Source organism: Microcaecilia unicolor, chromosome 9 (genome assembly GCF_901765095.1).
Source record: "Microcaecilia unicolor chromosome 9, aMicUni1.1, whole genome shotgun sequence".
Classification (NCBI taxonomy): Eukaryota; Metazoa; Chordata; class Amphibia; order Gymnophiona; family Siphonopidae; genus Microcaecilia; species Microcaecilia unicolor.
In genome coordinates, this window is record NC_044039.1 from 31,557,093 (window position 1) to 31,584,549 (window position 27,457).

The 27,457-nt window shown below is 45.5% G+C and overlaps 1 protein-coding gene across 1 annotated transcript in view; it reads right to left on the minus strand.

Annotated features, from left to right (window-relative positions):
- The window catches only part of ANO4 (anoctamin 4), a 223,269-nt gene that overhangs the window by 42,267 nt on the left and 153,545 nt on the right, over positions 1-27,457 (minus strand). The window contains exons 14-18 of the mRNA XM_030214891.1: positions 26,432-26,492; positions 16,957-17,039; positions 13,190-13,330; positions 7,297-7,461; positions 2,992-3,028 (exon numbers count right to left, since the gene is read on the minus strand). Coding sequence (XP_030070751.1) covers positions 2,992-3,028; positions 7,297-7,461; positions 13,190-13,330; positions 16,957-17,039; positions 26,432-26,492 — 487 coding nt within the window. The remainder of the gene's footprint in view (positions 1-2,991; positions 3,029-7,296; positions 7,462-13,189; positions 13,331-16,956; positions 17,040-26,431; positions 26,493-27,457) is intronic.

Genomic DNA, 27,457 nt, shown 5'->3' on the forward strand with positions numbered 1-27,457 from the left:
GGTGTCAGCCCCCCCCCCCCCCTCCCTCTCTCTCTCTCTCTCTCTCTGTTGTCTGAGTGTTACTGTGCAGGACGCTAAGCTCTGGCTGTGCTTCAAGGAACTGACCAATCCTATTTAATAGAATGCACCTCCAACATTCTGAAGCCGAGAAACCTCGTGTGGTTGGTCACTTCTGCTTGTGACGAACCCGGAAGTACGTGATGTCAATTCAGGAGATGGATACAGAGAGCAGGAATGCCTCAGCCATGCAGTCAGCTTCAGAATGTTGCAGGTACATTTTATTATATAGGATATACTAGCAGCTCAAGGGAAGTTACATTCAAGTACAGTATTTATTATTTTTGTAATATATGTACTATTTGCAAGCCTGAAAGGTATCAAAGCAGACTACATTTAGTACAGTAGATATTTTTCCATCCCTGGAGGGCTCACAATCTAAGGGCCCCTTTTATCAGAAGGGGGTCTGCGCTGGCATTCGCGCAAGTTTTTGATGCGCATCGAGGCCCCTTTTTACCACAGCGGGTAAAAAGCAGGTCTTTCTTTTTTTTTTCAGGAAGTGGTCATGCTGCAAATGAAGCACTTGACACGTGGCCATTTCAAGGGGGAGCCCTTACTGCCACTCATTGAGGTGGCGGTAAGGGCTTCCGCGCTAACCCGACGGTAACCGGGAAGCACGTGGCACTGACCGATTACCGCTGTGTGCACACCGGTGCTACAAAATAAAAAAATTTTGTAGTGCCGGATATGACGCGCGCTGGGAGTGGTAACTACTGCTGAGCTGCTGAGGTAGCCCAGCAGTACTTCCTTTTTTAGCGAGCTGTAAGCCCACGTTGGGCTTACCACCACTTTGTAAAAGTGGCTCTAAGTTTGTACCTGAGGCAACAGAGGGTTAAGTGACTTGCCCAAGACCACAAGATGCAGCAATGGGGTTTGAACCTGGTTTCCCTGGTTCTCAGCCCACTGCTCTACCCACTAGACTGAACCTCCACTCCATGCCTGCTGCTGCTTCTTCCTTAGCCATCTCTCCTCTGCAGTTAGAACCAAACAGTGCTGATGGATCTTGCTAAACTACAGAGGGAGCCAACAGAGGAGATGACAGTAGGTGAGAATCACCACTTACTGCCTCCTGCAGACTGCTGGATGTGAGGTTTATATTCAACTATTTTTATTGATGACATCACACCAGCAAGAAACAATACAATCTTCCAACCATGTACAATGTAGATACCAATAACAGTACACTGAGCAAGCCTGCACATATCTTTACATCATCCAGTTTAACAATTTTACCCATCTCCCCCTCTCCCACCCCTTCCCCAACTAAAATTTAACATTGTATTGATAACTTCATTGAGGAATACATCTAACCATAAAATTTATACAAAAAAAAAATTAAGAGGATCTAGAAGCAGTAGTGCCTACAAACAAAATGCTACAGACCAACCACATCAAACATAACCTTTTATCCCTTTTACATCCTTATTGTTTAAATTTGTGGTTCACTTCCAGAGTGAAATCCTCATTGTCATTTAGATAATGCAATTCTCTGAAGGTCTATAGAAACTGTCCAGTCTCAATCTCGGCACAATAACATCCAGACCCAACCCATATGTCAATAACTCAATATAACACACATTCCCAAGTAACTATCCCACCCCCCATCCCCCCTCCCCATGTGAGGTTTATATAGAAGCAGTGGCGATCCTAGGTCAGCTGCCACCCAGGGCGGATCGCCGCTGCGCAACCCCCCCCCCCCCCCCCCCGGGTGCGACGTCCATCCCCCCAGGGTGCAGCACGACACCCCCCCACACACACACACACAGGCACAGTGACACCTCCCTCCCCGGCGCATCAAGCCCCCCCCCCCTCCCCCGGGGTGCTTTCTTGGCTGCTGGAGGGTGCAGAGATCAGCCGCGCACCTGTCGGTTCCACTGGCTCCCTCTGCCCTGGAACAGGAAGTAACCTGTTCCAGGGTAGAGGGAGCAGGGAACTAGCTCCTCTCTGCCAGCAGCTGACTTGCTGGGACCAAAATCTGCCATGGGGATAACTGAAGTAACATATTTAACACGGGTCATAGCCAGACCTCGACAGCAGGGGGGCCAGAGCCCAAGGTGGGGGGGGCACATTTTAGCCTGCCTACCCTACTTCTGCCCCCTGCCACCACCACCACCTCAACCCCTGCCACCGCTGCGAAAGTACCTAGGTTGGCGAGGGTCCCCAACTCCCGCCAGCTGAAGCGTTGGTCTGTCCCGTGCTGGTCTCATATTGCCTCTCCTGTTTTCAGCGCGCCCTGCACACTCATTTTAATGAAACTGAGCATTTTGTTCCGCCAGATATGACAGCGCACTAGGGGTGGGAAGTTTCGCTGGGCTGCTGCCGTAGCCCGGCGGTACTTCCTGTTTAGCTTAACATGCTTTAGTAAAAAGTCCCTATCTGATATACTCCTATGGGCATCTCTAGCGTGTAGAGCGTGCTAATCATTAGCAAGCGCTAAAAAATGCTACCGCGCATAGTAAAAGACGCCCTGAATACCGCAGTGAAATTCTACCTATTTTAGGGGCCCTTTTACTAAACTACAGAAAACAGTTGCCTTAGTGCATCCTTACGCAGGTCATTCCCGCAGGCTAAGGCCATTTTTAACACCGAGGCAAAGTGGCCGATCTCTCTATTTTCCAAATTAATGGCCACGCATTAATTTTCCCTATTACCATGTGAGCCCTTACCATCACCCATTATGTAGCTGTGCTAACCAATTAGCACAGAACGCGGTCACTCTCTGCCCCCGCACTAAAAAATAATTCTATTTTTTAGCATGCGGGTAGCGCGCACACATGCAAAAATTACCACAGCAGCCTGACTGCGCCTCACAGTAAGCTATTTTTTTGCTGCGGTAAGCACGTGTTAGTGCTTACTGCATCTTTGTATAAGGACCTCGTATTATTGGAGGTAGAATCACATTTGAAAAAGAAACATTCCTACAGTTTCACTTACCTAAATTTGTTAGAAGGAGAGCCACCTTTTCATACAACTGCAAGAAATAAAAGTTTAGCAGCATGAAATATTTTCAACTATATCATTATGTGACGTGAATAAAAGAAGTGTCAAACTGACCACCTGCTTAAAAAAAAAACATGCTGAAAGGATCTGTCTTCTGATGTTACTTTTCCTGATTAAATATTTATTTATTTTTCAATACCACTTAAATCCAAGCGGGTTACAAGAAACAACAAAGTATACATATATTGCAAAGTAAAAACATAAACAATAGGAACAAAAATATGTCTCCCCCTTCCCCACTATTTAAACTCAGTGGTTGGCATTGCTTTAAAACTCCGGCCACAGTGTCTAAAGTTATACTTAGATATTCAGTGTCAAGCTGTACCCAGATAGTGGTACTGAATATGCAGGTAAAAAGTGGCCTCTGGAAGTTATCTGGGTGCCGCTGATTTTCCATGCCATAACTTGTCTGGACAGTTATCTGCGGACACTCTTTTCTCTAAGCTGAACGGGAGTCCTCCAACTGCATTGCTGCCAGTGGGGGGCAGTGTTTCAATATTGTGATTTCAATTGCTAGGGACAGGCAGGTTCCCTGGAGTCCTGCAAAGCTTGCCTGACCCTCACTATTGAAAGTATCAGGGGCGGACTGACCATTTGGGCAACTGGGCAGAGCCCAAGGGCACAGAGGCTCTAGGGGGCTCAGAAGCTCTACCCCCTCCCCCCAACCCCCACAAACTACAGTCCCCCCCCCGCCAAGACTCAGTGGGCCCTCCCCAGCCCCACCTTGAAGGGCCCTGGTGGTCTAGTGGCCTCTGCCGGGGCAGGAAAGAACAACACTCTTTCTTGCCTCCTGCCGCTATTTTGCCCGGCGCCGCACTGCTGTGTTTTAAAAATCACTGCTGAGACTCCCTGCGGTACTCTTGCTCACACGCTAATCCTGTGTAATCAGTTAGCACATGGAAATGCTCTAACCGATTAGCATAGCCACACTCACTCTCCGCCCCCAAACACACCACCAGTGCTAAGAAATAAACGTTATTTTTTAGTGCAAGGGTGGCACACGCACATGCAAAACTTAGTGTGGGGTGCCTGAGCGTGCCCCACGGTAGGCCGTATTAAGGTGCAGTAAGCATGCATTAGTGCTTATTGCAGCTTAGTAAAAGGGCCTCTATGATTTGTAGAAGGAGTGCTATTTTGTGCTCCATGAAAGCTGCATTTCACACCCTCTAGTGCAAATGAAATATTTTTTTGCATTTATTTTATTATGCAATTTTAAAGCACCTTTTTAAAGCTTTAATTGAAGACTGATGCAAAATTGTTTTCACATATAAACTGCTTTGCTTCTCATAAGCACTGCCATACTGGGAAAAGACCAATGGTCCATCAAGCCCAGCATCCTGTCTCCGACAGCGGCCAATCCAGGCTTCAAGAACCCGGCAACCCCCCCCCCCCCCCCCCCCCTCAAAAATAAAATTTAACAATGCTCAATGGACTTTTCCCTCAGGAATCTGTCCAAACCCCCTATAAACTCCGTAAGGCCAGCTGCTGTCACTACATTCTCCAGCAACGAGTTCCAGAGTCCAACTACACACTGAATAAAGAAAAACTTTCTCCTGTTTGTTTTAAATCTACCATAGTCTAGCTTCATCTTGTGTCCCCTGGTTTTGTTGTTGTTTGAAAGAGTAAACAAACGCTTCACATCTGTCTGCTCTACTCCGCTCATTATCTTGTAGACTTCTATCATATCACCCCTCAGCCGCCTTTTCTCCAAGCTGAAGAGCCCTAACTTTCTCAACCTTTCCTCATAGGGAAGTCGTTCCAGTCCCTTTATCATTTTCGTCACCCTTCTCTGCACCTTTTCTAATTCCTTTATATCTTTTTTGAGATGCGGCGACCAGTGGCGTACCTAGGGTAGTTGACACCCGGGGCCGGCCATTTTTTAACACCCCCAAATCCAGTACTAGGCATACCGAGAATACAAAACACTCAGGACCTATAGAGTAATTCTACCATACCATAAGCAGTAATTTGTACGAGTCACACAAGGAAAAGGAAAGCATCTTAAACACTACAGTGAGCACTAGAACATCAATTCACCTGTTGTAAAACGAAAACAGACAGATTAGTACAGATCGTCGATCCTGCACAGTCAATGCCAACCGAAAGCCATGTCTTTTTCACAAACACAGATACACCCTAATCCACTATAGAATAAGTAATCACAAACTTTCTATTTAGACAAAAATTAAACTGAACCCCCGATGCCAGACTCTGCATACAATGCAACACCACAGAAACAGAAAATGTCCCCTAGTACTGTGCAAAATATAAAGACAGCAGATGTAAATTTGAAAAAACTAACAAATACCAATCACCACTTTACAAATTAACAAATAGTAATAAAACAAATACAGAAAATAAAATACCACCATTTTACTGGACTAATACATTTAGCTTCCAGAGGCCAAAATCTCCTTCCTCAGGTCAGTACAGTATAGTGCTGTTACAGTATCTTATCCTGACCTGAGGAAGGGGGTTTTGTTCTCTGAAAGTTAAGTCAAAATGTATTAAAATTAGTCCAATAAAAAGATTACCTTATTTACATGTTCTATTTATAAACAACACAGCTACAATACTATATCCTAAAGCAAAATAATAAAAATATATATTTACAGTTTGTTGTCTCTGGTTTCTGCTTTCCTCATCTTCTTTTCACTGTCTTCCTTCCATCCAGGATCTGTCTTTGCTCTCTCTCTGCCATCCAGTGTCTGCCCTCTCTAATGTCCCTTCCATCCACTGTCTGCCCTCTCTCTCTCTCTGCCCCTTCCATCCACTGTCTGCCCTCTCTCTCCTTTCCATCCACCATTTGCCCCAGTCTGCCCTCTTTCTCTCTCCCCCTTCCAACCACCATCTGCCCTTTCTCTCTGCCCCTTCAATCCGTCTGAGCACCCCCACCCCTCCCCAATCCCCTTCTCCCCTGTGAGCACCCCTCTCAGCTCCCCCACTCCTCCCCAGTTCCCTTGTCCCCTCTGCGAACCCCTCTGAGCTCCCCCACCCCTCCCCAGTTCCCTTCTTCCTTCTGCGAACCCCTCTGAGTTCCCCCACCCCTCCCCAATTCCCTTCTCCCTTCTGCGAACCCCTCTGAGCTCCCCCACCCCTCCCCAGTTCCCTTCTCCCTTCTGCGAACCCCTCTGAGTTCCCCCCACCCCTCCCCAATTCCCTTATCCCTTCTGTGAACCCCTCTGAGCTCCCCCACCCCTCCCCAAATTCCCTTCTCCCCTCTGCGAACCCCTCTGAGCTCCCCCACCCCTCCCCAGTTCCCTTCTCCCTTCTGCGAACCCCTCTGAGTTCCCCCCACCCCTCCCCAATTCCCTTCTGCGAACCCCCCTGAGCTCCCCCACCCCTCCCCAGTTCCCTTCAACCCTCTGCGAACCCCTCTGAGCTCCCCCACCCCTCCCCAGTTCCCTTCTCCCTTCTGCGAACCCATCTGAGTTCCCCCCACCCCTCCCCAGTTCCCTTCTCCCTTCTGCGAACCCCTCTGAGCTCCCCCACCCCTCCCCAATTCCCTTCTCCCCTCTGAGCTCCCCCACCTCCTTCTCCCATCTGAGCCCCCCCCCCTCCATGGAGAGCGACAGAGCCCTCTTCTCCTGCCACCATCCTGCGTTTTTTTTTAATCCATGCAGCGACGCAGGCAGCGCCTCGTGTCTGCCCTACTGTGTGCTGTCAAAAAAGAAAATCGCTTTGCCGGCGTCGGGCCTTCTCTCGCTATGTCCCGCCCACTTTTGAGGTAACTTCATATTTCCTCGAGGGCGGGACATAGCGAGAGAAGGCCCGACGCCAGCAAAGCGATTTTCTTTTTTGACAGCACACAGTAGGGCAGACACGAGGCGCTGCCTGCGTCGCTCGCTGAATGGATTTTTTTTTTAAAAACGCAAGGTGGTAGCAGGAGACGACGGAGCACCCCCCCACCCGCCGACACCCGGGGCGGACCGCCCCCACCGCCCCCCCCTTGGTACGCCACTGGCGGCGACCAGAATTGGACACAATATTCGAGGTGCGGTCGCACCATGGAGCGATACAACGGCATTATAACAGGGGAGAAGGTGTATATGTCTAAACTAAAACAGAAGTAGAAACAGAAACACAATTAATAATATATGTTTTTAGAGGATACACTTGTGAGGAGGGTGATCATGGGAGGCAGACATTTATAAATATTCAATGGCTGAGTGGCAGAGTCAAAATTGAGCAGAAGTCCATCAAACACAAGTTCTACTGCATTACATCAGCCGCACTTACCACGTTGAGTAACATGATGATGCAAAAATTGATGCACACAGCAGTTCCAGTAGTTGCAACCTGAGAGTTATTCCTGATTAAAGCCCACTTAAAGGCAGCAAAAGTGCTGACAGTCACGACCCGGTAAATAACAATGCCAAAAACAGCTGCAATCACCACACAAATCTGAAAGGTAAAACAAGCAGAGCTGGTTAGGAGCAACATTTCTCAAATGCTTGGATGTGGAAAAGTAAATTGAGGCAGAAATAAGTACATATACAGTAAGTACATAAGTAATGCCATACTGGGAAAAGACCAAAGGTCCATCAAGCCCAGCACCCCGTCCCCGACAGCGGCCAATCCAGGTCAAGGACACCTGGCAAGCTACCCAAACGTACAAACACTTTATACAAGTTATTCCCGAAATTGTGGATTTTTCCCAAGTCCATTCAGCAGTGGCCTATGGACTTGTCCTTTAGAAAACTGTCCAACCCCTTTTTAAACTCTGCCAAGCTAACCGCCTTCAGTATGGGCAGTCTGTGGTCAACATTGTCTAAACCAGTGGAGTGTTCTACTTCGAATGGAAAAATCACGACCCAATGCCATTCAACAATGTAGTTTGCAACTCTTACATCAGAGAAATCATCACCGATCTACCTCTACAATTTGAAAATCTTAATCATTTTCAAATGGGACTGTTTCAAAGTTTTGATTAATCTGTGAACATGGAGTTATTTGGGTACCAATATGCCTGCATATAATTTTGAGGGAAAAAATAATAATAATAATAATAATAATAAAACTTTATTTATAACCCGCGATATCTATAAAAGTCTAAGCGGGGAACAAGTTACATACAAAATATAAAAGGACAAAACAATAAAAATGATTTCTTTGCTCAGCAAACTATACAAAAATTACTATATTACTTTTACAATAAAACATACAGCAAATTAAATTTACATGGTATTAAAATAATATCATACATCAAAGGAACCAAAAGCCTGAAAAAATAAAAGTGTTTTTAAAGCTTTTTTAAACTGACCCATATTCTGAATTAAACGAAGTTCAATAGGCAATACATTCCATAATTCCGGACCTTTGATGTAATAAATAGATGATCTACATTCTTCCAAATAAACCTGATGAAATGAAGGCACATCAAGTAGCTGTTTCTGAGATGATCTCAGAGGGCGAGCAGGTTGATAACATCTTAGAGTGGCACTAAGAGTTGGTGAAATATTACCATTCAATATTTTAAAAACTAACAATAAAATTTTTAATTCAATATGAAACTTTACAGGAAGCCAGTGAAACGATTTCAAGATTGGAGTAACATGCATCATAGCGAGAACCTCCTTTGATCACTCGGGCTATAGCATTTTGAACAACTTGCAATGCCTTCAGCATATTACCGATAATCCCCATTAACAAAATATTACAATAGAGGTATATAAAATAATGAGTGGAGTGGAACAGGTGGATGTGAAGCGTATGTTCACGCTTTCCAAAAATGCTAGGACTAGGGGGCATGTGATGAAACTACAGTGTAGTAAATTTAAAACAAATCAGAGAAATGTTTTCTTCACCCAACGCGTAATTAAACTCTGGAATTCGTTGCCGGAGAACGTGGTGAAGGCGGTTAGCTTAGCAGAGTTTTAAAAGGGGTTAGACGGTTTCCTAAAGGACAAGTCAATAACCCGCTACTAAATGGACTTGGGAAAAATCCACAATTCCAGGAATAACATGTATAGAATGTTTGTACGTTTGGGAAGCTCACCAGGTGCCCTTGGCCTGGATTGTCCGCTGTCGTGGACAGGATGCTGGGCTCAATGGACCCTTGGTCTTTTCTCAGTGTGGCATTACTTATGTACTTACGTAATCTGACAAACTACAGACTGAATAATTTTTTGAAAGTTCTCAACAGAAACCAGTGATCTAATACGCCGTACAATCCTTAATTTGTAAAATACATTTGCTATTATATTAAACAGCTTGATTAAAAACCATCTGAGAGGGCCGATTTATAAAAAAAACCATTTAATGGTTACTGCACAATCCTTTGCCATAGTGTTTGGCTCAGTCAGGCAAAGCAGTATTTTTGTGCACTTATATGGAAGTGGTAGTACTGTGATACTTCTGTTAGGGGTCATTGGCGCCATTTTGATACCCAGAGCCAGACAGAGTGGGAGTGGAGGAGGACTGCTCCCGTTCTGTGCCACTAAAATACAAGGAAACGTCTGGGTGAGTTCCAGAAGGTTGAAAGAAAGTCAGGTTCTCATGTTGGGGGGAGGGTTGGGATCTGTTCACGGGGGTTCTTCTGTGAAAGGGATCAGATATTTGGGATTCTACTTGGGGCAATCAAATATGGGGGGATTCTATGATGGGTGGATCAGAGGTTTGGGTGTACTGCTGTGGGGGGGGGGGAGAGATCAGAGATTCAGGGAGTGATGAGCGTGTTGTGGGTGGGGATTGTGGTACTGAGGGGAGGCATTCAGCAGCAGACTCACATTTTTGTGGGTCATCTCCCACACTCCCGCTAAGGTGCAGAGATCTCCCTCAGAGCAGCTTCTTCCTCTATTGGCAGCAGGGAATGCATAGTAAAATGCAGGGCCGGTCCTAGGGTCTCTGGTGCCCCCCTGCAGAGCATGAGTTGGCGCCCCCCCCCCCCCCCTCCAGCATCTCCTTTCTCTCTTCTCCCACCCTGCCCCTGTCCAGCGATTCTCCTTCGCCCCCTTCCCCCTCCCATTTATGGCCACCTGCCCGCCCTCTTCTCCCCACAACATCCCCCTTTTTCTTCTTCCCACCCTGCGTGGTTTAAGTCTTTTTTAATTTACCTCCGTCCCAGCGGCCGCGTCATTTCAAAGCCCTGCCCGTCTCTAGCCTTTCCTCCCTTCGTGAGTTCGTTCCCTCAGAGTCCCGCCCTCGAGGAAATGACATCAGAAGGCGTGACTCTGCGGGAATGAACTCATGAAGGAAGGGAAGGCTAGAGACGGGCAGGGCTTTGAAATGACGCGGCTGCTGGGATAGAGGTAAATAAAAGATTTAAACCCCCAAGGGCAGTGCAGTACGGCGGCATAGTGCCGCAGCAGCGCCTTTGAAGGCAGGTGCCCCCCTGCGGTGCTTACCCCGCTTACTGGGTTTGACCGGCCCTGGTAAAATGTTATCTTCTTTTGCCATGGGATCAGTCTCATGATAAAAGCTGCAAAACCTCACAGCTCTTATTAAGGATCTGAATATAAGAACATAAGCGGAAGGTCCATCAAGCCCAGTATCCTGTTTCCAACAGTGGCCAATCCAGGTCACAAGCACCTGTCAAAATCCCAAAAGAATAAATCAGATTTTATGCTGCTAATCCTAGAAATAAGCAGTGGATTTTCCCAAGTCCATCTTAATAATGGCTTATGGGCTTTTCTTTTAGGAAATGATACAAACCTTTTTAAAACCCTGCTAAGCTAACTGCTTTTACCACATTTTATGGCAATGAATTCCAGAGTTTAATTACACGTTGAGTGAAGACATATTTTCTCCAGTTTGTTTAAAATATACTACTTAGTAGTTTCATTGCGTGCTCCTTAGTCCTAGTATTTTGGAAAGAGTAAACAAGTGATTCATGTCTGCCTGTTCCATTCCACTCATTATTTTACATACCTCTATCATATATCCACTCAGCTTTCACTTTTCCAAGCTGAAGAGCCCTAACTGCTTTAGCCTTTCCTCATAGGGAAGTCATCCCTTCCCCTTTATCATTTTTGCCATCCTTCTCTGTACCTGGAACCAGACTTTTTTTTATATACTTTTGCTGTATCCAGACTCAAAATGGGTAATTTATAAAGGGGATTTTTCAAGCACATTAGCTTATTTAGCTGCCAGTCATTGGAACAAACTACCTACTGATTTGAGGAGGCAAGCAAACTATATGATCTTTTGAAGATTGTTGAAAACTTTTCTGTTTAAGAAATTCTTAGTGTGATTTTTTTGTCAGGTTGGATTTTATATGTTTTATTCCTGGAGTTGATCCAGTTTACTCTCTTGTGAGCCACACTGAACGGTTATGGTAAGTGTGGGATAGAAATGTCATGTTATGTTATGTTGTGGTCTAATTCCACTATATCTTTTTATGAGGTGCAGCGACCAGAATTGCACACAGTATTCGAACTGCGGTTGTACCATGGAGTGATACAAAGGCATTATAACATTCTCATCATTGTTTTCTATTTCTTTCCTAATAATTTCTAACATTCTATTTGCTTTCTTAGCTGCCGCTGCACACTGAGCAGAGGGTTTCAACTGGTCCCACAGCAGCAGGAGATGACGTTTTATTAAGCCATCTCCTGCTACCCTAGGGGTAAGCGGCTTCTTGGTGCCACCTGAGGTCTGTCAGGGGCAGAACCAAAAGGTAGAGTGGGAAGGAATTGGTGGCATGGCTGGGCGGAACTGTGGGCATGGCTGGGCAGAACTGGAGGCGTGGCTACAATCAGGGCCGCTGAGAGGGGGGCAGGGGGGCAAAATTCCCCGAGCCCGAGCCTCCAAGGGGGGGGCCCAGCACCAGGATGTCTCTCTCTCTCTCTCTCTCCTGCTCCTGACGGGACCTGGGTGATCGCATCCTGACAGGAGCAGGAGAGAGAAAACTCTGGTGCCGAGCCCTCCCCCTTGCATTGCCTGCCAAGCGACTGCTGGGCCCTCAGGCCGCAAATGCTCGGTTTTGAAACTGAGTATGCGCGACGTGAGAGAAATGCAGCCGCAGGGGCAGGCAATGCGACAGAGGCAAGAGTAGCACTGGAGGAAGACCTTTTCTGCTGGCGGGGCCTCGGGATCGCCCGCCAGCCAAAGTATTTGCAGTTCCGGCCGGTAGACGGGGGGGGGGGGGGGGGGGGGAGGGGGATGGCAGCGATCCTGGGGGGAGGCAGCAGCCCTGCCCGGGCCCGGCTCAGTCTTTCGGCGCCCTGGCTACAATCTCCCTTTGAGCAATCTGGCCCTCTTGCCGGCTCTGGATTAAATGGAGGGTGATTGTGGTGTTAGTGGAGATCAGATTGGACTTGTTGGCAGGCAGGGGGTAGACTTGCTCCCATCACAGCAACAGTTTTCTCTTTTTACTTTTAATCTAGGGCAGCGCTAGATCCCATGTTACATCCCATGCTATATGTTCCGGCAATGGGGCAAGGATACCCGTATTCAGTGGTGTGCCGGAGCAGGCTCTCACAGGCTTGCAAGAGCCGGTTGTTAAGTTTTTAAGAATTTTGGGAGCCGGTTGTTAAAGTAGGGCCCTCCATGGCTACTTTAACAACTGGCTCCCAAAATGTGGGCTTGGACCCCCTGCTGAATTATCTTTTACTTTGCTGGTGGGGATGCTGAGCCCTGCCAGCCAAGTAAATAGACTACTGCTGCTCCCCGCTCCTTGTTTGCAGCTCTGGGCAGCAGGCTGGGACTTCTCGAGCATGTGAGAGAAGTTCCAGCATGCTGCTCAGAGCAAGACGTTGGGAGTGGTGGCAGTCCATTTATTGGCTGCCAGCAAAGGTATGCCTAGCGTGCCCGCACGAAGGGAGGGAGGGAGGAGAGAGAGGCAAGTGTTGCTCCCCCCCCCCCCCCCCCCGGCCACCCCTGGCCCTTCCAACTGCAGAGCTGGCTACGTCCGGAGAAACAGCCTGTTGTTAAAAATTTACCAGCACACCCCTGCCCGTATTACTTGCTAGGCCTTGTAAAGCAGCCCTGTGCAGTAGGTGTCTGCCCTGTATCCTGAATGCAGGGCAGACGCTGGGCACATTCTCTGCACTGACTACTCAGGGTTTGCATTAACAACTCCTAATCTTTTGCAGTTAAGGTGCAAGAAGCGTAAAATCTTACTAGACTTTAAGTAAATATCAATATAATTTAAATCATAAATGGAAAAATATGAATGGAAAAGTTATCACACCATAAAAAATATTCCAGAAGCAGATACAACAAGTCTGCTGCATTTGTCCGCAAATGCTTGATAAGGCTCCGGCTTTCCAGAAATTGGGTTCATCCGCTCCTTCTGGGAATATTTTGCTTCAAATTGCGGTCGTATTTCTTCCTAAAAAAATATATAATATTATAGATGAAATGTGCTTTGTTACTTTCTTTACTGTACCTTTTATAATAAGAACATAAGAGTAGCCATACTGGGTCAGACCAATGGTCCATCTAGCCTAGTATCCTGTTTTCCAAACAAAGGCCAAGCCAGGTCACAAGTACCTGGTAGAAACCCAAATCGTGGCAACACTCCATACTACAAATCCCAGGGCAAGCAGTTGCTTCCCATGTCTGTCTCAATAGTAGACTATGGACTTTTCCTCCAGGAATTTGTCCAAACCTTTTTAAAACCCAGATACAATAACTGCTATTACCACATCCTCTGGCGAAGAGTTCTAGAGCTTAACTATTCGTTGAGTGAAAAAAACATTTCCTCCTATTTGTTCTAAAATTATTTCCATGTAACTTCCTTGAGTGTCCCCTAGTCTTTGTACTTTTGGAACAAGTAAAAAATTGATTTACTTCTACTCATTCTACACCACTCAGGATTTTGTAGACCTCAATCATATCTCCCCTCATCAGTTTCTTTTCCAAGCTGAAGAGCCCTAACCTCTTTGGCCTTTCCTCATACGAGAGAAGTTCTATCCCCTTTATCATTTTGGATGCTCTTCTTTGAGCCTTTTCTAATTCTGATATCTTTTTTGGGATACGGCGACCAGAACTGAATGTAATACTCAAGGTGCGGACGCACCATGGAGCGATACAAAGGCATTATAGTATTTTCGGTCTTATTCACCATCCCTTTCCTAATAATTCCTAGCATGATGTTTGCTTTTTTGGATGCCACCACACACTAAACAGAAGATTTCAGCATATTGTCTTCAATGACACCCAGATCTTTTTCTTGAGTATGCCAAAGAGAAATTGTAGGAAATGTGACAGAATGTCAGGATTCTGGACCCTGATCAGTTTTAATGGAGAGAAGACCAATAAAAGCAAAATCTTTTCAGGATTACAATTGTAAACTGTAATGATTTTATCACTGCATTACACATATATTTCTTATTTGTGAATGGAAATGAACAATGAAAAAAAAAACAGCAAGAAATATCAAGAATTCAATTAAGGAATTTTCCTAATTGTATATGCGAGAGCAATCTCATAGCAAATTCGACCTGTTGTGTACAAAATCATCTTACTGATTTAATGAGGTTTATGTTCCTGTGTTAAACAACTAATACAGCTTAGAAATTAGGCCCTTAAGCGACATCTAATGTGGAAAAAGGTGTCAATTGTAAGCCTGATCTCTTGACCAAATTCTCTTGTGTATATTTACACACAGGATATGAATAAAGTACAGAGCATCATACACAGGCAAAGATCAACTGAGTCTCAATTTTATTAAAAACAACCATAGATAAAAAAAAAAAGGAAACTCTATATCCCCCATGTTCACAAATGGAGAGTAGGATGGTGAGATGCTGGATCATGGGGTGAAGGGGAGGAAGGAAAGAGAGAAACATGCTTGATCATGGGGTGAAGGGGAGGAAGGAAAGAGAGAAACATGCTTGATCATGGGGTGAAGGGGAGGAAGGAAAGAGAGAAACATGCTTGATCATGGGGTGAAGGGGAGGGAAGAAAGAAAGAAACATGCTTGATCATAGGGTGAAGAGGAGGGAGGAAAGAGAGAGAAACATGCTGGATGATGGGGTGAAAGGGAGGGTGGAACAAGAGAGGGAAACATGTTGGATCATGGAGTGAAGGGAGGGTAGGATGGTGAGATGCTAGATCATGGGGTGAAGGGAAGGAAGGAAAGAGAGAGAGAGAAACATGCTAGATCATCGGGTAAAGGGAAGGGATGACTCAAACCAGACTAGCAAAATTCATGGTAACTCATGGTATTATTCAGATTTGGATCTTCTTATGAAACTTAGCCAGTGAAAGTTAGTTCCAAAGCTGCACATCTCCTTTCCTCCCTCCCTCTCAGCGGGCACTACAAACTTACAGAGTTCACCGGCACTGTCAGCCCATCGGCGATTACAACAGGCTCTTTTCAGCCAGCCCCAGGGTTCCTCCCTCTGTTTCAACTTCCTGTTGCCAGATGAGAAGGACACGGTAGAGGGAAAGCCTTGGAGGTGCTGGAGGAAGTCTGTTGTAATCATTGCCGGTAATGCCAGCAAACTCTGTAATTCTGTAGGGCCTGTGGGGTAGGAGGGAAGACAGGGAGGTAAGGAGGTGATATTGGGCCCACAGTGGGAGGTAGAGGGGAAAAGCTGCATTTGCATGAAGGGAAGGCAGAGGAGAGGGAAAGGGAAATGGGACTTGATATACCGCCTTTTTGAGGTTTTTGCAACTACATTCAAAGCGGTTTACATATATTCAGGTACTTATTTTGTACGGGGAGAAGCTGGCCATGGATAGAAGGGAAGGCAAAGTGGGAGAAGTCTGGCATGGTTTAAGTTTAATTTTTGTCTACTTTAATACTTTTAGGGGTCCTTTTACAAAGGCGCACTGAAAAGTGGCTTGTGGTAGTGTAGACACGGGTTTGGGGCGTGCGCAGAATCATTTTTCAGCGCCTGTAAAAAAGCTCTATTTTTTTTCCCTAAAAGTGGACGTGCAGCAAAATCAAAATTGCCGCGCGTCCATTTTGGGTCTCTGACCTTGCCGCCAGCCATAGACTTAGCGGTAAAGAATTTACACGGTAAGGACCTATGCGCATCAGATGCCACTTGGCGTGCGTCCGCTACGCGCGTATGAAAATAAAAATTATTTTTCAGACACACATAGTGGATGCGTGACAAAAATGAAATTACCGCAAGAGCCACGCTGTAGTCGGGCGGTAAGTCCATTTTGGCCCACGTTGGACACGCGTAGGCGCCTACGTGGCTTAGTAAAAGGGGCCCTTAGTTTGTGGTTGCTTATCCTGTATTTGAATAGGGGCTCTCTGTGTTCTGCATGTGTGACCGAGGCCAGGATGAGGTGCTGTGGAAGAGTATGAGAGAGGAAGGAGATAGGTCCCAAGGGGTTGAGTGAAGGTAGCAGGTTTACTGCTGCTCTGGGACCCAGGCTAATATTTCTAACACTGTCTTTTCATAGGTGGGTCAGGTCTGTTATGGTTTGGTAAGTTTTTCCTGTATAGGTTTTGAGTGTCTTTTGCAGGGTTTTGTGTTATTGTGCAAAGTGCTTGGCCTGTTTGAAAGCAGACTCTGGGGCAAGGGCTGCCAAAGGTGGTCTCTGTACCCTATAGAGTCACCTCACAAACTAAAACCCATCTGTTTTATACAGTATGTTTTTTCTAGAACTCAAATGCTAGGCCACTCTTCAGGGGCAGAGTGATCAGTGAGAGACCCAACCTACCAGGCCCCCTGCAACCAGTGGTGTGTAGGGCTTGAGCTCTTTCATTAAAGCTTGGGGTGCAAGAGTCAATTTTAGCAGACAATGGAAAAGGTGCCAGTACTTAGTACCCCATAAGTACCCCCTCAAAAAAAGCCCTGGTTTTATATAAAGTGTCTGGCACTAGAAGGAGCTTGTGCAGGCTCATTGCTTTTTTTGCCCTAATTTTGCCTGATCCATAAATTTGGCTCAATGAGTTTCTTCATCTATTATTATGTTCAGATGTAATTCCAGCACAAGTTTACACGTAGGATCATGTTAATCAAACTATATGAACATACTATTTATACAAACCTCTTCTTCTTCCCAATCTATTAAGTCCCAGTCATAAGCGATGACTGCCCGTCTTCGTTTCCAGAACTCCAAAAAAACAGTGGCTACATTAGAAAAAGAACAGGGAGGCTATTTTTATACACAAATCTGGCAAATTAATGTATATCATGACACCAGTAAAGGATGAATGCATCAAAGCAATATATGCATAGAGAATATGTACACAGCATACTGACAAATTAATGGCCTACTCACCAACCCACACTAATGTCAACACAAGTTAACACATATTAATTATTATGAAATTCATTACTTTTAACGGGGCCTATTCATTTATTTATTTATTTATTTATTTAACACATTTATACCCTACATTTTCCCACTAGTTGCAGGCTCAATGTGGCTTACACAATACCGTAGAGACAGGCTCCGGTTGGGTAAAATACAAAATACAATATAATACTAAACATATAAGTAGCATGAATAAGAGAAACAAAGATATAAGAAGGAAGTCCAGGTACAATCCATCGTTTCAGTGTGTCGCAAAAATGAGAAGATCAGGTTGGGCCTGGGGAATAGGCCTTCTTAAACAAGGTGGTTTTCAGTGTCTTCCTGAAGTTGAGGTGGTGCATTAACCTGCATTAATGTTAATATGGATTAGTGGATAGGTCTCAAATAATAGCAAATCAACAGGATCTGATGGTAATAAACCCAGAGTTCTGAAGGACCTCAAACATGAGTTCTCAAAGACCTGCCACTGGTTATCTGTAATCTATCATTACAATCTGGCACTATATTTGAGGACTGTAGGGCAGTCAATACAATGCAAAAAGGGATCCAGGCATAGGCGCCCCGTATAAGAGGCTTGGGGAGGCAGGTGTGACCTTCCCCGCCTGCTCTCTCCTCCAATGTGGCCCCACCGGTACAGCCAAGAAAAAATTGTATCTTTCGCCTCCGTCCCCCACCCCCTGGCTGAGCCCGCCCTCTACTCCCCAAAATGCCTTCCATTCTGTTCCCGACGCAGCCGCCCTGCGTTTAAACCTGTTATTTTAAGTCGCAGTGGCAGCTCGAGTCCAGTCTTTCCCTTCCCGCTCAGTGTCCCGCCTTCCTCTGATAAGGCATTTCCTGTTTCCGTGAGTGCGGGACATTAAGCGAGAAGGGAAAGGCTGGAGGCGAGCTGCCGCTGCAACTTAAAATAACAGATTTTAAATGCAGGGCGGCTGCGGCAGGAATGGAATGGTGGGCTTTCGGGGAGCTGAGGACAGGCAGGTGGGGCTGGGTTACACCTCAAACTGGGGGAGGGCTGAAAAGGGGGGCTGGGGCAAGTCACCGGACATGGATGGAAGGGGAGGACAGAGCAGGGGCAAAGGAGAATCGGACATGGATAGGAGGGGAAGGGAGGGGAGGGCAGAGGAGAATCACTGGACATGGATGGGAGGGGAGGACAGGGGAGAGAAGAGAAATCACTGAATATGGAGGGGAGGGCAGGGGAGAGAGGAGAATTGCTAGATATGGATGGAGAGCAGGGGAGAGAGGAGAGTTCCTGGACATGGATGGATGAATGGAGGGGAGGGCAGGGGAGAGAGGAGAGTTGCTGGGCATGGATGGATGGAGGGGAGGGAAGACAGGAAGGAGATGCACATGGAACATGGATGGAGGAGAGGGAAGAGAGGAGAAATGTGGACATGGATGGAGTGGAGGGCAGGGAAGAGAGGAGAAATTCTGGACATGGATGGAGGGGAGGGGTGGGAAGACAGAGGAAGTAAATGCACATGAATGGAGGGGAAAGGAGTGAGGAGAAATGTTGAATATGGATGAAGGGGATACTGCTGAATTTAAGGGCTGGATCGGAACCCTATGAGAGCAGATGCTGCAACTGGAGGAAGGATAGGGACAGGGCTACAGATGGTAGAAAGAACGCATAAAGACACAGGAGGATGGTGTACATGGTGAGTGAAAAAATATCAAATGGAAAGAAGACACCATAAAACAGAAGACACTGGGACCAAAGCGAATAGAAAAACTAAATGCTAGACAACAAAGGTAGAAAAAAGTATTTTATTCAGAATTTATATTAATTGGAATGTGCATCTGTGATATTTTGCACGTTTCAATTTCTCTAGTATTGCTGCATGCCGAGTCTGACTTCTTGAGGTAACTTTCCAGTTCAGTATTTTGCCTTCATATCTTTTGATTTCAAGTTCCTTGTGTCATATCCGTTGTCATGTGTTTTTCATGTGTGATCAAGGTGCAGTATTCTGCTAGCATGTACTATTTGCAGCCCTATTGGTTTTGTTTTTTTCACTAGGTAGTGTATTGGTGTTTTAGAGCCTAATTCCAGTGCTGCCTTTCCATGCATAAGGTTGTAGCTCGTCCTGTCCTTGGAATTAGTGTTGTTATGGTTTGGTAAGGTTCTGAGTGTGTTTTTGCACAAATTTGTGTATAGTGTTTTGCAGTGGAAAGATTGTGTGTTGGCCGTACTAAGGTGACATCAACACTTTAAATTAATTTTAGTTTGTTTGTCATAACATCAGGCATGGTTTTATACTATTTTGGAGGATCTGATGTTGAATTGTTAAAGGTATTAATTGTGACTATTTTACTTTTATTTATTCTTTTTTCTGTGTGTTGTCAGACAATTATGGATGTAAGCCCCACCCATGGCACCGCCCCCTTTAGCCTCCCCAAACAGTTGGGCCACCGACCGCCTATGAATCCAGGGATGATCCAGGAAACAAAACTAGTGAATCTGACATTGGTAGTGGATAAAATGGTGGAAGCTATTATCAAGAACAGAATTACTTAGCATGTCGAAGGTAATTTTACAAGAGGTCACCTATGTTTCAAGGTGAAAACGTAGCCTATTTTCAGCCTGCTCTGCTGGGATGTCTGTGTGGCCAGTCTACTAAGAATGCTGGCTCTCCATATATCCCAATGGTTTGCTTTTGTCTGTTTTTCCCTTGGACTTTATTTTTTCCAAAAATGGTCCTAAAAGATAGATACACTGAGCAAAAAAACATCTAGTAAGTGGCCATCTCGAAACAAAACGTTGGACGTTTTTCTGGTTTGAAAATGGTCATGTTCGCTACTGGATTTTTGATTTAGACATCATATTGAAAATGCCCCTCCATGTGTACTGTATTTCATGAGAAAGTTTTCCATATGATATTGTATTTACATAATATTAAATACTAGTAAAACATGCCCGTTTCTTGCGCAAATGAAACGGGCGCTAGCACGGTTTCCTTCCGAACCTCCCCCCTCCCTACTCAACCCTTCGGCGTTCTGAAGGCACTGACTGCCATTGTTGCAGACCTCGGCACGCCACCTTCAATCTGCTGATTCGTTGGTTGTGAAGCCACTGACGCCATTGGTCCGCCCTCGACGTCATCACGTTTGACGCGAGGGCGGGACCCCAACACAGTGTTTTCGGTGGCTTCACCACCACGAAGGCTTTGAACCGGAAGGAAGTGCCTGGAGAACCTGACAGTGGCGTCAGTGTCCTCAGAATGTTGAGGATGAGTTTTATTATATAGGATAACAAAAAAAAAAAACCAACAAATTTTCTCTAAATAAGGCAGTGCATGATTTGCTTTTTGATGTAATAATGTCTCAAACTTAATTGATATATTTTAGAATTGATTCCAGTGTAGCTTTATTTTTTTTATTCATATGTCTATTACATGACATTTTTTATTTACTTTTCTTTATGGTTTGTAAATATAAATGTTGATATGTTTTTTTTTTAATATATACCATACTCCTGATGCTGGCGGACACCGAAACACGTCCACGTCAGGTCACTGGTGACTACACAATCTGAATAAACTTGCTATACTGGGATATGCTTCTTTGGTTCTTTCTCCGGATCAGGATTGTTCATTAGTCCAATTTGGACTGTGCATTTTGGTGACACCAATAGATGGCAGTACAACACAAGACTATAAAAGGAATGAAGCACAAATAAAAGGGAACCTCTTTTTCTGCTCTCCTGGAGAGTGGAGCAGAAGGCAAGGGGCCAGTGGCGTACCAAGGGAGGGGCGGTGGGGGCGGTCCGCCTCGGGTGCACGCCGCTGGGGGGGTGCCGCACGTCTGTCGGCAACGCTCGTTCCCTGCTCCCTCTGCCCCGGAACGGGTTACTTCCTGTCCCGGGGCAGAGGGAGCAGGGAACGAGCGAAGCTGACAGGCGCGCAGCACCCCCCCCCCCCCCCCAGCAGGTAAAGATGCACCCGGGAGGGTGTGTCATTTCGCCGGGGGGGGGGGGGGGGAGGTGTCCGTCGTTTCGCCACTGGGGGGGTGCCGCATGTCTGTCAGCAACGCTCGTTCCCTGCTCCCTCTGCCCCGGAACAGGAAGTAACCCGTTCTGGGGCAGAGGGAGCAGGGAATGAGCATTGCCAACAGAAGCGCGGCACCCCCCAGCAGGTAAAGATGCACCCAGGGGGGGGGCGCATCGGCGATCCGCCCCGGGTGTCAGCCACCCTAGGTACGCCACTGCAAGGGGCTAACAAAGGTACATTCCTGTGGTCCTAGGAGACAGTAGAAGGGCAAGACAAAGAGATTTCATAGAAAAGTTCCTTAAAAGAAGACAGAAATCTGAGATTTCTAAGGGGATTCCTGGAGTCTTCAGTGAGGAGGTTGCATGGAGGTCACCTCTGGTGTGCCTGACCATTTCCCTTATTTTCCTGGGGTGACTGAATCTATAAGAGGGAAATTAACCACACCAGATAATAATTTGTAGTGGTTAGAGTGAGAAAGAAACCTCAGCTCACCTTATGGGGCCATGTAGCCTAATAGTTGGAGCAATAGGCTGAAAACCAGGGAAGTTAGGGGCAGCAGCGCACCGAGGATGGGGTGGTGGATGCGGTCCGCCCTGGGTGCACGCTGTAGAGAGGTGCAGGGAGCAGCCGCGCGGCTGTCAGCTCTGCCGGTTCTCTGCTTCCTCTGACGTTACTTCCTGTTCCAGGGCAGAGGAAGCAGGGAACCAGCAGAGTTCCCAGCACCCCAGGAAGTAAGATCAATGCACCCGGGGGGTGGGGTGGGGGTGAGGTTTGAGGAGATGCGCCGCTGCATCCGGAGGGGGGGGGACGACTCACACGGGGGGGGGGGGGGGTGCGTAATACATTGAGGGGGAAGTGTCTTTGGCTGTGATACCCCGCCATTGTACCAAGTACTGGATGGTTAATCCAGACATTGTGCCACCAGGAGGGAAAAAAATGGTGAAAAGTAACAGGGTTGCAAAGGCTTCTGCATTTGCTTGGAGGTGTACGGTGGAACAGGGAATCAGCCAGCCCACCACTGTTTCTAAGGAGAAGGGAAAAGGAGGGAAGCAGTTGAAGTAACATGAGAAACAATAGGAGATCCTGGTCCTAAGAAACAGAAGGGGATACAGAGGACATCTCTGGGATCACCAAAGAGAGGAGAACAAGAGGGGTCCTACATCTGAGAGTAAATGAACTCTAAAAGTATGCAGGGGTAAAAGAGAAAAATAAATGAATGTGTTTTCTGTTATTTTTTTTATCACTGCATGTAAATTTGCTATTATTGTGATTTTTGTGTTTGCGCTTACCCCCGGGGATTCTATATAGTTCGCCTAGAGATCTGCGCTGAAATTGGCGTGGATTCAATAACAATGTGCGTAACTTAACAAGCTTAACAAGCCAATGAGCACTGATAACAGCACTTAATAAGGAATAATGAGCATTAATTGGCACGGATTAGAATTTAGGCACATAACTTGCTAAGCGTATTCTATAACGATGTGCACTGAACTTCTAACATGCACAGGCAAAAATGAGTGTGGTTATAGGTGGGGAAATGGGCGTTTCATGGGCATTCCAAAATGTACGATCCTAGTTATAGATATGGCCTAGTTGTTGTAAATGGATGCGCGTAGATTTAGGTGCTGAAATATGAACTAAAGCGATTATAGAATATGCTTAGTCGATTTTTAGGTGCCATATATAGAATCGCCTCCTTAAAGACTATCTGCCCAATATTCAAAAGGGGTTAACTGTCAGGAAAGGCTTCTGCCCGGTTGAACCCCACTGAACGGCCTGGCACTCAATATTCAGTGGCACCTAAACAGTTAGTGCTTCTGAATATTGCTGCTAACCAGCCACCTCCTAACTGGTTAGATTAGGTGTAGGGTGGGCTAGAGCATGGACGGAGTGCCTACTTAGCTGGTTTATGGCAATTTGCAGTCCGCTAACTGGCTAAGTAACTACATAAAGTCCTAACTTCGGGCCTCCTTTACTAAGTCATGCTAGCAATTCCCTGTGCGGCAAATGAGAGGAAGTCCATTCAGTTCCTATGGGCTTCCTCTCATTTGGCAGACGGGAATCGCTAATGCGGCTTAGTAAAAAAAAAAAGTATGGGGCCCTTTTACTAAATGGTTGGTGCACGGCAACAGGCTTGCCATGCGCCAGTCTAGAACTACCGCTGGGCTATCGCAGGAGCCCGGTGGTAGTTCCCACACCCCAGCCTGCGCCATTTCCGGCGCTACAAAAATATTTTAATTCTTGTAGTGCTGGTGTTTACCTGATGGTATTCGCTTTCCGGTTATTGCCGGATTAGCGCGGGAGCCCTTACCGCCACCTCAATGGGGTGGCAGTAAGTGCTCCCCCCCCCCTCCCGAAATGGCCATGCGGCAAGTGGTTCACTTACCGCGTGGCCATTTTTTCCCAGCAAAAAACAGAGCCTTTTACCCACTGTAGTAAAAGGCGGCCTCAGTGCACGTGAAAAACACGCAGTGATGTGCAGGCCCCCTTTCCCTGCAGCTTAGTAAAAGAACCCCCTTTATGCGCTAAAGTTAACCAGGCGCTGATATCCGGATATTCAACGCCGAGAGCTGCACGTACGTTTTTAGCTCACTCTAACGTTAGAGACACCCATAGGAATATATGGGTGTCTCTAGTGTTAGTGCATGCTAAAAATGCTAGCGCACCTTAGTAAACAGAATGATCCAGGCAGGAAAGGGTTACACATGTACCCACCAGCCTTCCTGCATTTTATTCTCTAGCAATAAAGCTTTCCATTATTCCATTATTTTATTCTCTAGCAATAAAGCTTTCCATTATTCCATTATTTTAATGTGCATTTTTCTTTTCAATTATTATTGCTTAGAGCAAGATGGGTACAAATATTACTTCTAGGTATGACACATTTTAAGAGCTGCATAAAATCATCCCCAAGAAAACTGCAGTCAAGAGAACTCAGGCAGGCATGAAAAAAAGAGAGCCCCTGCGAGGAGACTGATTACTGGCAGGGATGAAAATTAATGATCTACAGAAGGCAGCTAATTAATTTCAGAGGTACTAGCTTCTCTGACCTTAAGGACTGCAGCACACATCCAATAGCCAACAACAGAAGGCAATGTGTTTGAAGCTTTAAGGTAACATGTGTGGGTGCGTTCCCAGTCAGTAATTCTCACTGCTGTGGAGGTGTTCGATCTCCAGCTCACACCAGAAGAACAAAATGCTGACATATTTGAAGTGTACCAGTGTGTCTCTACAGTAACCAACTGTGTAGCTGAGTCATTTAAAATTAAACTCCAGTCACGTTGATATTGCTGAATTTGTTCAGTATAAATAAAAATGTCCTGATAAAAAGGATGGTTTTCAAAGCTATTTCCATGAGTAAACGATTGTTTTGCCTATACATATGGGCTGTTTGAAAACTGATGTAAAATTGAGGCGTTATTGTCAACATAAAGATACTTGTGTGGAGATTTTCAGGGCCAGCGATAGTGATTATTTTTCCTGATGTATTGTGTTCCTCTGGAATTTTTATAACACTGAGGTGGCAAAGAGCAGCTGCGGTCACTGCAAAACAATAGGTCTTGACAGCTACCCAAACTTATAGAATCACCGGAGTATATGTTTACCCACAGGGAGGCTGGGCAGTTGTCAAATACTTCATTTAAGGGCCCTTTTACTAAAGGGTGTTAAGCCCTTATGCATGCATAGCCAGGGAAAAACAGGCTACTGCAAAACACGTTAAAGCTTTTTGTGATACTTTGCCTGTTTGCACACGCTAACCCCTGGGTTCTATATATCGCACATAGCTTCTGCGCCGAAATCCAAGTGGATTCTATAACTGCGTCATAACTTAATTGGCTAAACAAGCCAATCAGCATTGTTAACAGCACTTAGTGAGCACTAATTGACAAAATTTACGCAAACAAATTGCTAAGCATATTTTGTAATGCACTGCGCCTAAATATTTTATTTGTTGCATTTGTATCCCACATTTTCCCACCTATTTGCAGGCTCAATGTGGCTTACAGAGTCCTGTTATGGCATTGTCATTCCAGGCTAATTTTAATACGAGCAGGCAAAAAGGGGCATGGAAATGGGCATTCATGGGGGGGGGGGGGGGGTTGCCGGGTTCTTGAAGCCTGGATTGGCCGCTGTCGGAGACAGGATGCTGGGCTTGATGGACCCTTGGTCTTTTCCCAGTATGGCGGTGCTTATGTACTTATGTAGCACTGAAAAAAAAAACAAGCTAAGCGCTATTTTTTAAGAGGTGCTGAAACTTAAGCACCGTTTATAGAATTAGCGCCTATGTGAGAATTTGCATCAAGTAAACCCTGGGGTAAATCCTCGTGTGTAAATTAGGTACGGATCCCCTTTATTTATTTAACAGCGTGCATAAATTATAACACCACCCCTGATCCGCCCATGAGCCACCTATGGTCGTGCCCCCTTTTTGGAGTCACATATATCCCCATGACTAAAAAGTTTAGTTAATAACAGTAATTGATAATTAGCACTCAATTATCAGCGCTAATTGGCTTGTTATTCAATTAAACGGCATACACGAATTAGGCTGCCCTTCCAAATTTGCTCGTACAATTTTAAGTGCCATTTAGAGAATTTGGGGGGATGTGTAGTGCCTGGCAAGTACATAAGTACATAAGTATTGCCATACTGGGAAAGACCAAGGGTCCATCGAGCCCAGCATCCTGTTTCCAACAGTGGCCAATCCAGGTCACAAATACCTGGCAAGATCTCCAAAATGTACAAAACATTTTATACTGCTTATCCCAGAAATAGTGGATTTTCCCCAGTCCATTTAATAACGGTCTATGGACTTTTCCTTTAGGAAGCCGGCCAAACCTTTTTTAAACTCCGCTAAGCTAACTGCCTTTACCACATTTTCTGGCAATGAATTCCAGAGTTTAATTACACATTGAGTGAAGCAACATTTTCTCCAATTCGTTTTAAATTTACTACATTGTAGCTTCATTTTTGGAAAGCGTGAACAGACGCTTCACATCTACCCGTTCAACTCCACTCATTATTTTATAGACCTCTATCATATCTCTCCTCAGCTGCCTTTTCTCCAAGCTGAAGAGCCCTAGCCCCTTTAGCCTTTCCTCATAGGGAAGTCGTCCCATCCCCTTTATCATTTTCGTTGCCCTTCGTGCACCTTTTCTAATTCCACTATATCTTTTTTGAGAAGAAAAAGAAAACTATCAACGTAATTAGTGACTTACCCCACACTGCCATGAAAACAGCAAAAAATACAGTAGCTCCATTGTCAAAAAGATGAGTTACCTGAGGAAGATATGAACAGACTTAACACACTTATTTCTACTTATGATACAATAAAGTTCAAGCTAATTACGCTTGCTTATGCACTCATTTGCAAACTATATCCCATATTGCATCAACAGCAACTTGAGCTGAGATATAAAATTTACTGTTTTTTGCAAACCTTGCATCTATCTATTAAACATTTTCCCGTAGACACAGAATGGAAGACAACTCTTAGTAAATCAGGCCCAGCACGTGGTAAAGTTATTAATACAGTAATCAAATTTAACTCAACTAATTTCCGTGTTCGTGTGTAGCGGAGCAATTTGACAAACACTAGTGAGAGAGGCATTTATTTTTAAGACAAAAAAATAATTCAACTTTAATTTTTTAATCAGCCTCTTTGAAGACCTTTATGCAGCTCTTTCTGTATCATCCACCATTTGAACAATCTTAAGTTATATCAGGGGTCGATACTCAAAAGAGTTTAACCAGGGAAGAGAGATTCCTGCCCAGTTGAATGCTGCTAAGTTGACCAGCTGCCAATATTTAGCGACACTTAACCGGGTGGTGCCATTGAATATCAGCCATACCTTAAACAGTTAGGTTAGGAGTGGTCCGGAGGCAGAGTTGAGGCAGAGTGGCAACTTAGCTAGTTAGCAGTAATATTCAGTCTGATAACTGGCTAAGGGCCCCTTTCACCAAGCTGCAGTAAAAGGGGCCCTGCAGTAGCATCAGATTGTGGATTTGCCGTGTGCCAAGGCCCCTTTTACTGAAAAGGCCAAAAAAATGAAATGGCTGTGTGGTAAGTGTACACTTGCCGTGTGGCCATTTCCAGGTGGAGCCCTTACCACCACTGATTACCATAGGATAAGTCCCCAACACAAAAAATGAAAAATAATTCCCATCGTGCTAGAAATGGCGTGGGGTGGGGGCGGCACTACTGCCGCTTCCTACAGTGGACCGGAGGTAGTGCAGGATTGGCA